Source organism: Phyllobates terribilis, unplaced genomic scaffold, assembly GCF_046119375.1.
Source record: "Phyllobates terribilis strain yellow unplaced genomic scaffold, ASM4611937v1 Scaffold_3__8_contigs__length_932513732, whole genome shotgun sequence".
NCBI classification, from domain to species: Eukaryota; Metazoa; Chordata; class Amphibia; order Anura; family Dendrobatidae; genus Phyllobates; species Phyllobates terribilis.
Genome location: NW_027362763.1, coordinates 357,047,657 through 357,060,095, shown reverse-complemented (window position 1 = coordinate 357,060,095; position 12,439 = coordinate 357,047,657). Strand labels below are relative to the sequence as shown.

General features: G+C 40.8%; 1 protein-coding gene across 5 annotated transcripts in view; it reads left to right on the top strand.

Moving 5' to 3' along the window:
* The window catches only part of LRCH3 (leucine rich repeats and calponin homology domain containing 3), a 113,982-nt gene that overhangs the window by 58,882 nt on the left and 42,661 nt on the right, over positions 1 to 12,439 (top strand). For all 5 annotated transcript variants that reach the window (XM_073675285.1, XM_073675287.1, XM_073675283.1 and 2 more), the window contains exons 8-13: positions 43 to 163; positions 731 to 870; positions 1,112 to 1,188; positions 4,601 to 4,687; positions 6,953 to 7,004; positions 7,182 to 7,304. In XM_073675285.1, coding sequence (XP_073531386.1) covers positions 43 to 163; positions 731 to 870; positions 1,112 to 1,188; positions 4,601 to 4,687; positions 6,953 to 7,004; positions 7,182 to 7,304 — 600 coding nt within the window. The remainder of the gene's footprint in view (positions 1 to 42; positions 164 to 730; positions 871 to 1,111; positions 1,189 to 4,600; positions 4,688 to 6,952; positions 7,005 to 7,181; positions 7,305 to 12,439) is intronic.

The following is a 12,439-nucleotide window of genomic DNA, read 5'->3' as shown; positions in this document are numbered from 1 at the left end:
AGAGTTTCAAACGTTATTCTATTGATGTTTACCTCAATATAGCCTACAGATGAATTTACAGACCTTTCTTTTCGGACATCTGATGCAAGTAAAGAGCAGAGGTTAAAAAGAGATCACCAAAACCAAGATTCCCGGGGAAGTTCCTTAATTGCAAACGGAGGAGGTAAGTGCCCAAAAAGTGGAGAAGTAAAGTTTGATACTCCAAAAGTAATTCTAGTTACAAGCACTTTTGCTCTCCCTACTGCCTCTCTCATTCTCACTTTTAAAGGAAACCTGACAGTGGATATATGCTGACCAGATCACAGGCAGCAAATATATCAGGCACTGGCGGTCTGATTTCAGCACTGTGTGTTTGACTCTGAAGCCCTGTGGCATTTCAGAGAAATACTTGGCCGGGTACCAAGCCGCACAAGTGACTAGTCAAAAAGGCAGGTCCTTGGCAGCTTCACCCCACCCATTCACTCTCAATGTTGGGTCTCTCCCTGTGTGCGTCTATAGGGAGAGATTTGTCAGTCATAGGCAACAAACCTTTTCGACTAGTCTCGCTGCAACATTTCAGAGTCAAAAATACACAACTGTGTCCTGATACCTGTGATTCGGGCAGCATGTATCCACTGTCAAATTCCCTTGAAACTTATGACATGAGAAATCAGTCAAGCTTGCAGCTGGAACTACCCCTCTGAGGGTGTTTGTTGGTCTATGCTATTCATAAAGATTTCTTTTCTAATAGTGGAGAATGACTTGGATCAGATAGACTACATAGATAGTTATGCTACCGAAGAAGAGGAGGAAGAAGCGAGACACTCCAGGGGAGACAGTCTGAGCTCACAATTCATGGCATATATAGAAGAGAGACGAGTGACACATGAGGTAAGGAAAAAAGTCAAGGTATAGAATATTAAATTAAATCTTATTCTGAAAATCAGAAACCAGACTTCATCAATATGTCATCTTCTCATATTTGTGACTTCTTGAGATCATTTTGATTATTTTTTCCCTTTTGTATGCTGGATTATTCCATGGGGTACTAGAATAGCTATTGTTCCTAATCTAAAAATTGAGTGCGTTAGTATTGTGTCCTCCTACAGTGTTCTTTTTCCTTTTTCTCTAGAACTCCCCATTCAAACAGGCACAAGCCAGAGAGCAACAAAGGTTCGAGGAGGCTAGAGGACATTTATTTCACAGCAGGTTAGAGATCTTCGATATAGTTTTATATACTGCATGTATATAACAGAGCATGTGCATGTAAGCATATTTGTGTTAATTTACAAATGACTTCATTTTTGATAATCTAGTACCTAAGATTTCTCAAGGATACTGGAGTAATGGCATTTTACCATATAGTTATTAATGGACATCGATTGCACCTATATTTTTAGCATTGTAGTCCTCTTCTATGACTTGGCCATTATGATGCCATTTTTTTAATTTTATAATCTTCTTTGCTTTCCAAGAAACCTCACGACCTTAAAGAGGACCTGTCAACAGGTCAATAGTGACCATCTTTTGCTTTTATTTTATTCCTGCTGCTCCCCTGAGGATTGCTCCCTTAGTAAAGAACATAGAAATTAGCACTGAATAAAAAGCTTCTAAATATCTGAAACTGTATGGCAGATTATATTAAAAAAAAAAAAAAAAATGTAAAAACCGTAATACTCAGACGAGCAACAGGAATAAAATATGATCAAATACAGGTCCCTTTTAAACTGGTAACAGGTTCCCTTTAAAGGGGCTGTCCGGTCTAAATCAATAAGTCTGCAGTCACTGTGTGACTCCAGACTTATGAATCCCCCCATATACAGTTAGGTCCATATATATTTGGACAGAGACAACATTTTTCTACTTTTGGTTCTAGACATTACCACAATGAATTTTAAACAAAACAATTCAGATGCAGTTGAAGTTCAGACTTTCAGCTTTCATTTGTGGGTATCCACATTAAAATTGGATGAAGGGTTTAGGAGTTTCAGCTCCTTAACATGTGCCACCCTGTTTTTAAAGGGACCAAAAGTAATTGGACAATTGACTCCAAGGCTATTTCATGGACAGGTGTGGGCAATCCCTTCGTTATGTCATTCTCAATTAAGCAGATAAAAGGCCTGGAGTTGATTTGAGGTGTGGTGCTTGCATTTGGAAGGTTTTGCTGTGAAGTAAGCATGCGGTCAAAGGAGCTCTCCATGCAGGTGAAACAAGCCATCCTTAAGCTGCAAAAACAGAAAAAACCCATCCGAGAAATTGCTACAATATTAGGAGTGGCAAAATTTACAGTTTGGTACATCCTGAGAGAGAAAGAAAGCACTGGTGAACTCATCAATGCAAAAAGACCTGGGCGCCCACGGAAGACAACAGTGGTGGATGATCGCAGAATAATCTCCATGGTGAAGAGAAACCCCTTCACAACAGCCAACCAAGTGAACAACACTCTCCAGGAGGTAGGCGTATCAATATCCAAATCTACCATAAAGAGAAGACTGCATGAAAGTAAATACAGAGGGTTCACTGCACGGTGCAAGCCACTCATAAGCATCAAGAATAAAAAGGCTAGACTGGACTTTGCTAAAAAAAACATCTAAAAAAGCCAGCACAGTTCTGGAAGAACATTCTTTGGACAGATGAAACCAAGATCAACCTCTACCAGAATGATGGAAAGAGAAAAGTATGGCGAAGGCGTGGTACAGCTCATGATCCAAAGCATACCACATCATCTGTAAAAGACGGCGGAGGCAGTGTGATGGCTTGGGCATTCATGGCTGCCAGTGGCACTGGGTCACTAGTGTTTATTGATGATGTGACACAGGACAGAAGCAGCCAAATGAATTCTGATGTATTCAGAGCCATACTGTGTGCTCAGATGCAGCCAAACTGATTGGTCGTCGTTTTATACTACAGATGGACAATGACCCAAAACATAAAGCCAAAGCAACCCAGGAGTTTATTAAAGCAAAGAAGTGGAATATTCTTGAATGGCCAAGTCAGTCACCTGATCTCAACCCAATTGAGCATGCATTTCACTTGTTAAAGACTAAACTTCAGACAGAAAGGCCCACAAACAAACAGCAACTGAAAACCACCGCAGTGAAGACCTGGCAGAGCATCAAAAAGGAGGAAACACAGCGTCTAGTGATGTCCATGAGTTCAAGACTTCAGGCAGTCATTACCAACAAAGGGTTTTCAACCAAGTACTAGAAATGAACATTTTATTTACAATTATTTAATCTGTCCAATTACTTTTGGTCCCTTTAAAAACAGGGTGGCACATGTTAAGGAGCTGAAACTCCTAAACCCTTCATCCAATTTTAATATGGATACCCTCAAATGAAAGCTGAAAGTCTGAACTTCAACTGCATCTGAATTGTTTCGTTTAAAATTCATTGTGGTAATGTCTAGAACCAAAATTAGAAAAATGTTGTCTCTGTCCAAATATATATGGACCTAACTGTATATATTATGTGAGATCCCCGTTTTTGCATATCTTTCTCTTTCTTTTTTCTTTGTCTAGATTGTGTTCCATATGCATTGGGTTGAAATCCAATTGTTATTTTGGAGTGGTGCCCACCTTCTCCCAAATTCCATGAATCCCCCCAGCGCATGCACTTTGCACTGAGAGGATTCGCTCTTTTCAGAGTCGGGATTGAAGGGTATGTATGTGTTATACATACTCCCGGCCAGTGGGCGCAGCCTTGCTTTCCATACACTTGTATTGAGCGAGGCTGTGCTCTCTAGTCAGCCACGCCCACTGGCCGGACACGTCACTAGTCAGGGCGTGGTCCCTGCTCCATACAAGTGTGTGGAGAGCAAGGCCACACCCACTAGCCGGGAGTATGTATAATTCATAAATATCCTCAGGTCCCGGATCTGAAACCGGCGAATGCCCGCAGCACACAGTGCGTGCACTGAGGAGGGGGACATATCGGTTTGGACCAGACAACCCCTTCAAGTATTCAGTGTACTCCAACTACCTATATTGGTCTGGTGCCTAAGGACTTTCTATGGGTATGAAAATAGCAGTGACTTAACACAGATGGTTCCCAGCACCAACAGCATTAACTTCGGCTTTGCCGCTGTTTCATATCATAATGTCATTTTCACAGTTATCTGCTTGGTCTATTTTTATTATACTCTGCAGTTTTTTAGATTTTAATTTGTAGGGCTTTATGCAAATTTTGAACTTTAGCCATCGGCAGCAGTTGCGTTTCTTGGGACCGCCAGCGGAATTTGAGGGTTCACCCCCAATCTGTACAGAATATGGGCATGCCTCTTTTTAATGACATCATCTTTACACACAGCATTTTTTTCAATAAGGTTTTAAAGAGTTATTTGTGAATTCGACCATAAGAAATAAACTCCAGTGCCAAGTGGTCTTCTTTTGCTGAAACTTTAGAGTCTTAAAAGTGTCAGACTTTTGGCCTAAAAAGAGAACTTTTGATACTTTGGTGGGCAAAGTCCGATCCTGTCTTTTATTATCTATTCTGTGGATTTAACGCTTGGCATTACAAATGTGTAGTAGACTATGCCTTTACATAAACAAAAAAATTGCTTTAATACTTATAATGGCAGTAAATCTGCAGTACTTATGTCATTCATTTGTGTCATCCCGCAGAACCCAAGAAGAAATGAAACGACCTGAATCTTTGAGCTTAATACAAAATAAGCAGAGGCAGCCGTCACCACGCAGGCAATCTGACAGGTAATGACATTAACAGCTGACTTGTGCTCACTAAGAAGTAGGTTTATAGAGTACTGAGCCATGTCCCTTCATGACTGCTTGATGTACAAAAGTGAAGAAAAAGGGCTATTACATTACCATTTTATATATATTTTTTTAAATGTGTTCTCAGCACTAGTGTTGAATCGCGTAACCTGTTTCAAAGAATAAGTTATAGGTATGATGCCATCATAATTTTCACTAAACCACCTTATTTGACTGGTGCACCCATGGTCGGATATATTCTTATTATTGCAGGGTGCTGTACACACACATAATAATCTGTTTTGAAAAATAATGAAACACTACATAGTAATTAAATACATGTGTTTATACACAATTTTTTGTCCACTCAAAAAGAAATTATTTCAATTGGATCTGTTTTTTTAACATTGAAGTCTATGGAAAACAGATCCGTTAAATAGCCATTTTCTCCCATTTGAAAAGGATCAGTTTTTTGCTTACTGGATCCGTTTCAAATGGAGAATTACTTGAACGTTCACATGTTCAGTCGTATATGTTAAATACTTGTTTTTCCACCTCCAGTAAGCAAAAAATCATTTTCAAATGGAAGAAAAACGGATGGCTATATAACGCCTTCGCGACCTTGGGATTTTCCGTTTTTGCATTTTCGTTTTTTGCTCCCCTTGTTCCCAGAGCCATAGTGTTTTATTTTTTGGGCAACATGGCCGTGTGAGGGCTTATTTTTTGCGGGACGAGTTGTACTTTTAAAGGCCATTACTAGTTTTACCATATTGCGTACTGGAAAACGGGGAAAAAATTCCAAGTGTGGTGAAATTGCAAAAAAAAATGCAATTCCACAGTTTTTTTTTTTTTTTTCTTTCCACGTTCACTGAATGCTAAAACTGATCTGCCATTATTATTTTCCACGTCATTACGAGTTTGTAGACACCAAACATGTATAAGTTTTTTTTTTATTTAGGTGATGAAAAAAAATCCAAAGTTTGCTTAAAAAAAAAAATGGTGCCATTTTCCGAGACCCGTAGCATCTCTATTTTTCGGGATCTGGGGCTGGGTGAGGGCTTATTTTTTGCGCGCCGGCTAACATTTTTATTGATACCATTTTGGGGTAGATGCAATGTTTTGATCGCCCTTTATTGCATTTTATTGCAATGTTGCGGTGACAAAAAAAACGTAATTCTGGCATTTAAAATTTTCGTTCTTGTTACGCCGTTTACCGATCGGATTAATTCTTTTTTTATGTTGATAGATCGGGCGATTCTGAACGCGGCGATACCAAATATGTGTATGTGGGGTTTTCTTTTTTATTATTTTATTTTGTATGGGTAAAAGGGGGGTGATTTAAACTTTTATATTTTTTAAATATTTTTAAAAACATTTTTTTTTTACTTTTTTGCATGATTCTATAGTCTCTATAGGAGATTAGAAACAGCAACTGTCTGATCGCCTCTGCTACATAGAGGTGATGAACAGATCACCTCTATGTAGCAGAAATTCTCCTGTGCTATGAGCGCCGACCACTAGGTGGCGCTCATAGCGATCTTTACATGACAACCACTGGGGTCTGCTGCACACCCAGGGTTGTCATGCCCACCCATCGGTGACCCGCGATCACGTGACGGGGTCACCGATGGGCGGGGGTAATGATGTGCTTTTGGTGCGGCGATGTCAAATGCTGCTGTCAGAGATTGACAGCGGCATTTAACATGTTAACAGCTGCTGGTGGATCGCGATTCCACCCGCGGCTGTTGCAGGCACATGTCAGCTGTAAGAATCAGCTGACATGTGCCCAGTTCAGTGCGGGCTCACCGCCGGAGCCCTCACTGAAGCGGGGGTGATGGCCTGGGGCGTACTAATACGCCCTGGGCCATTAGGGGGTTAACAGATCTGTTTTCCATACACTTCAATGTTAAAAAAAAAAAAAATGTTAAATGTTAAAAAAAAACAAAGGATCTTATTATTTATTATTATAGCGCCATTAATTCCACAGCGCTTTACATGTGAGTAGTTGAAATCTGTTTTTTTCGAGCGGGCAAAAAAGTTGTGTCCGCACAAATATTTTTGGCAGTAGATTGGTCCTGGAACCGATTACTGGACATGTGAACATAGCCTAACAGTGGCAGACTGGTACAGAGAGGGAGAAGGGGACCTGCTCGCTGACATGCAGCAATGTATTGCAGAATATGTTGGTGTTATAGTAGTAGAGATTATTATTTAAACAATATTAAAATAACCACTTGATCTATTTTCTTTCTATACTTTTAGATCCCAGGTAGATGCTACTTATCTTTTATCCTTGGCAAATAGTCCAAACCAGGTAATGTCTGGAGAAAGTGCTTGGTAGTTTCTGCCCATGAATGAATTGATCTGATGACATAATTTTATACTTTAATAGCTTCTCTGTGTTAGCATCCTTATCTTTTTTTTTTTATCTCTGTGAAAGCAATAGACTTTTTCTAATTTATGCTCACTTTGTACATTTTTCTGGGTGTAGACAAAAATAGACAGACATAGAAGAGATATTTTAGAAAGCACCAGGAGGGAGGCGCAACTTGCAGCTCAGCAGTATGAAGATGAAAGGATAAGAGACCGGCTTGCACATACAGATTCTTTAAAGGTAAGTGTCAATAAATGTTTCACAAAGGCTGGCAGGAGGGGTTATGAGTAGTTATGTGGTTACATTTTTAGTGTATATTGCGGGGTTGATAATCGTTTTTTTGTAGATTTATTTGAATTCATATGTGGGTAATAAGTATATGCCAACCAATAATGTCACAAATGTGCTCAATGAGAGACAAGTCCTTAGACACTGCAGACCATGTTAAAATATTTAGGCCATGCTGGCTGCTTACAGTAGAACGAGCAATATGCGACCTGCTGTTGTCATGTTAAAAAACGTCTCCTGGGACACTTTATGGAAATGGCCATGCCACTGGTTCCACCACCAAATCAATGTAATGCCGAGCTGTTAGTATACCTGGAATGACGGCTATAGGGGTCCGGCTGTCGTACAGTATGCCACCGCATAATATAATCGCTCAGATAAGACCGTAGTGATGTTTCGTTGTGAAGGCTTTTTCAGAATGTGGCTCATGTCACCTCCAGACCAATTTCCAGCTATCATTGCATCCAAGACAAAAGTGAGACTCCTCTCTAGACCTCCATTCCAACTTCCATTGCCATCTTGCTCTGCACCATGAGAGCTTTAGAGAGCAGTGACGTGAAGTCAGTGGAAAACCTGTAGCTGGACGTCTGGCTCATAGCCTAATGTCTTCTGGTGGTTTGTGTAGACACTTTTTGGGTTTGGTATGTGACATCAGATTTCACTTGTAGTACAAAATGGATCACTGCTCGTCATTCTTTTAATCGGGCATGTCATTTGTGCAGAGGTTCGCCTCAGTGCGCCTCTTGCTATCATTCCAGTTTGTTGTTCTCCCGACATGCAACAATAAACAGTGCAAACATCTCGGCCTACGTGCATTGCAAGCAAGGGAATGCTAACCCAAAGTCCCTCTCAGTTTGCGATAATTGGCACGTTGATGAACAGGATCAACATTGCACAATCATCTCATAAGACTTGATCAGATTTTTGCTTCTTAGCACCCACACAGGCTGTGCTGCTTTTTCAATGGAAAATATATAAAAATAAATATATTACAGTACTATGCAAATTTTTTATACAGGTGTGGGAAAAATGCAATGTGAATGAACAGTGATTCACTACTAAAATTTAAGAAGGGCCTGGATGCCGTTCTTGAAAAGTATAATATTACAGGTAATATATACTAGATTCCTTGATAGGGCGTTGATCCAGGGAACTAGTCTGATTGCCGTATGAGGAGTCAGGAAGGAATTTTTTCCCCCAATGTGGAGCTTAGTGTTTGCCACATGTTTTGTTTTTTTTTGCCTTCCTCTGGATCAACATGTTAGGCTATGGCTTGAACTAGATGAAGTTGGTCTTCCTTCAACCTTTTTTTTTTTTGAATCAGATAAATTTTTATTCATTTAAAGATAGAATAATGAAATACAACTTCAGTACAATAATTTTCCATTTTCTTATTATCAAAAAGAACCCCCCCTCCGGACGACAATAAACCTTTATCGTTATATAAAATATGGTTCAACATCTTATAACCATTGCAATGTATTTTATAGTGTAATCACTGGATTCTTTCCTCCAAAAGTATTAATCACACCTTCCATGGTGCCCTTAGGTTGTCGCTGAGTTTGGCATTTTTCCTTTTAAAATTAAATTTTCTCCTCCATCCGTACCACATAATCCACCTGCCTTATATACTCTTGTCTAGAGGGAGGTTCCGGTCGCACCCAATACCTAGCTATTACCTTTCTAGCTGCATATAAGAGTCTGGCAATTGCCAGTTTTGCGACATCATTCCCCACAAGTTCCTCCACATATCCCAGCAAGCAAACCACTGGATCTCTAGGAATTATACAATGATACCGTCCTTCAATTAGGCCAGCTACTTCAGACCAATAGTTTGCAAGCTTTGGGCAACTCCACATAACATGTAGTATACCGGCAACTTCTGACCCACATCTCAGGCAATCCGAATTCTCCCGTACCCCTATTCTGAGCAAAAATTCGGGTGATCTATATGCTCTATGTACAAGAAATAGTTGGGACATTCTGGCAGGTTCATTTAGAGACAACTTGGGGATATATTCCAATATGGACTCCCACCTGTCATCCTCAATGGTACCAACATCTGCTTCCCAGTTTTCCTTCGCCAAAACAGGATAGTTCAATAGAAAGGTGTGAAGCAGATCAGCATACACCCTAGATATGACGCCTGTTGTACATCCCCCCATACAAATGTAATCAATAACGATATCCTTTTGAACAGATAGGTTCCTAATTTTCCTTTGCTTAATAAACGCATGCTTAACCTGTGTATACTGATAGCTGTGTCCGTCTAATAAATGAAATTCCTCTTTCAGCATCTCTAAGGTTTTGATGTTTTGATTATCCATCAGTTGGTAGATGTATTGTATACCCCTTGCCACCCATCCTCTCAGCTCTCCTATTTTATAAAATTCACCTAAGTTTTCGTTATCCCAAATAGGAGTATACATAGACATTCCCGCTATGCCTCTAATCTTCTTCACCCTCGTCCACAATTTATGGACTAAGTCACAGGTCAGGTATGACCTGCCTATCTTCCCAAAAAGTCCCGACTCTAGGCCCATGGACTTTTTTTTAAGATGAAATTCCAAAACTGCCTGGATAGTCCCCTTCACTGCCCTCTGCGCCCACCCTCTAATATGCTGGGACTGTGCTGCCAAAAAATATATCCATGGGTTTGGTAGGGCGAGACCCCCCTCTTCTTTCGGCCTCTGGAGAGTCTCCAGCTTAATCCTAGGTTGTCCTCCACCCCAGGACCAGATCCCTAAATATTGAATTAATACGCTGGAACACCGGCTGAGGAATCCACACAGGGGAGTTATGTAAAACATATAGCAATTTGGGCATCAGCACCATTTTAAGAAGATTGGTGTCCCACCACCGAGAGGCGCATTTTGCTCCATGTAGATGCTTTATCTTTTAATTTCCCAAGTATCGGGTATACATTCAACTGAAGGTACTCCTTTACTGGTAGTGTTACTGTAATTCCAAGTTATTTAAATTCTCATACTAATTTAAGTTGTGTACGTTCCACCTGTTCAACATCTAAGCCATCTAGGGTATCTATTTCCATAATATGAGATTTATTCCAATTAATTTGTAGCCCAGATAACAGGCCAAATCTATTGATGATGGCTATTGCACCATGTAATGACGCCTGAGGGTCCTGTAAGAATAATAAAATATCATCTGCGTACAACGCTATCTTCTCCTCAACCATTCCATACCGAAATCCCTTTACCACGTCTGACTGTCTCATTACAGAAGCCAGTGGCTCTATGGCCTGGGCAAATAACAGCGGGGAAAGGGGGCAGCCCTGTCTGGTTCCTCTTGTCATATTAAATTCATCTGACCGTTCCCCATTTACTCTTACTCTGGCTACCGGGCGCGTATACAATAACTTTACCCAGACCATGAAAACCGGACCAAATGCCATCAATTGGAGAACTCGCCAGAGATAGCTCCACTCCACACTATCAAAGGCTTTCCGTGTGTCCAGTGAGACCACAACTCTATGCCCCGCATTGTCAGCGGCCAATTGCATGTTAAAAAATAGTCGCCTCAAGTTAATGGCCGTTGATCTATCTGGCATAAAACCTGACTGATCTGAGTGTATAACACTAGAAACTACACAGCTTAGTCGGTTAGACAATACTTTAGCTAAGATTTTAATATCAGCCGGTAGTAGAGATATGGGTCTTTACGAATCTGGCTGTGTCCAGTCCTTTTCCGCCTTGGGCAAAACCACCACCGTAGCCTCCCGCATTGACTCCGGTAATTCTCCCACTTCCATGGCCACCAGAAACGCATCCTTCAATTTTGGCAATAGTACATCTCTAAGATGTTTATAAAATTCTGTTGGTAGACCATCTGCTCCTGGGGCTTTATTATTTGCCATTGAAGCCAGAGCTTCCTCCATCTCCTCCGCCGTTAGGGGGCCCTCCAAGCTATCCCTAACCTCCTCACTAAGTTTAGATATCTGGGTTCCCCTCAAGAATTGGTCTATATCATCTCCTGTATTTCTTAACTTAGAATTATATAGATCACTATAGAAGTCCCTAAACACCCTCAAGATATCTCGCGCTTCAGTGACTAAGGTGCCAGTTGGATCCAGGAGACCATATATATATCCCGGTTCTCTCTGCGCTGCCACTATTATAGACAACAGGTGGCCAACTTTTTCACCTTCTTCATAAAAGGCAATTTTTTCAAATTCCCTCTTTTTTTCCCCACTGGCCAGAAATATTTTATCCACCCCTTTTTGAGCTTCCTTCATGATCTGTTGCGCCTCTATGGTGGGGTTAAGCACCAATTCCTCCTCTGCTTTCTTCAGCGCAGCCAATGCCTCTCTTTACTCCATTCTGTTCTGATTTTTACATCTGGAGATATCTCGGATCATTAAACCCCTAGCATATGCCTTCATTGTGTCCCACACAGTTCCTATGGCTGTACTTCCCACGTTATTCTGGAAGAATTCCTCCACTTCTCCTGCTATTTTCTGAATATGCACCGTTTCCATCCATACTGGGTGAACCTTCCACTCTTTCCATCCACTGTCCCCACATATACCAGACCTCAGCTCTACCAACAAGGGACAATGATCAGAGAGTACCCTAGGTAGATATTCAATATGCATAATGTTTTGGTCAACCATCCCATTTCCCAAGGCTAAGTCTATTCTAGACATAGAGCCATGCGTCGAAGAGTAGCATGAGTATGTCCTCACCCCCACATGTCTCACTCTCCACAAATCTACCAGGCCCACCTCTGACTCATACTTAGCAAAGGGTGTCTCCTCCTCTCTGTCATTTCTTCCCGGTTGCCTACTAGTTTTGTCCCAAATTTTATTCATTATGTTGTTAACATCTCCAATCAGCAACACAGGAATCCCTGTCCAATGCCTCGTGAGCTCTATAATCTCTTACACTGCCACCACGCAATATAATTTGCCATAAAGTCTGCAGACTAGAAAGATGTATTGCCCGTCTTTATCTATTTTAATCTCAACCTCCTCAAACGGAATCCCAGCATGCACCAAGATAGAAACCCCCTTGCATATGCAGAATAGGTAGAATGGTATGCTCTTTGAACCCACTTCCTCACTAAAA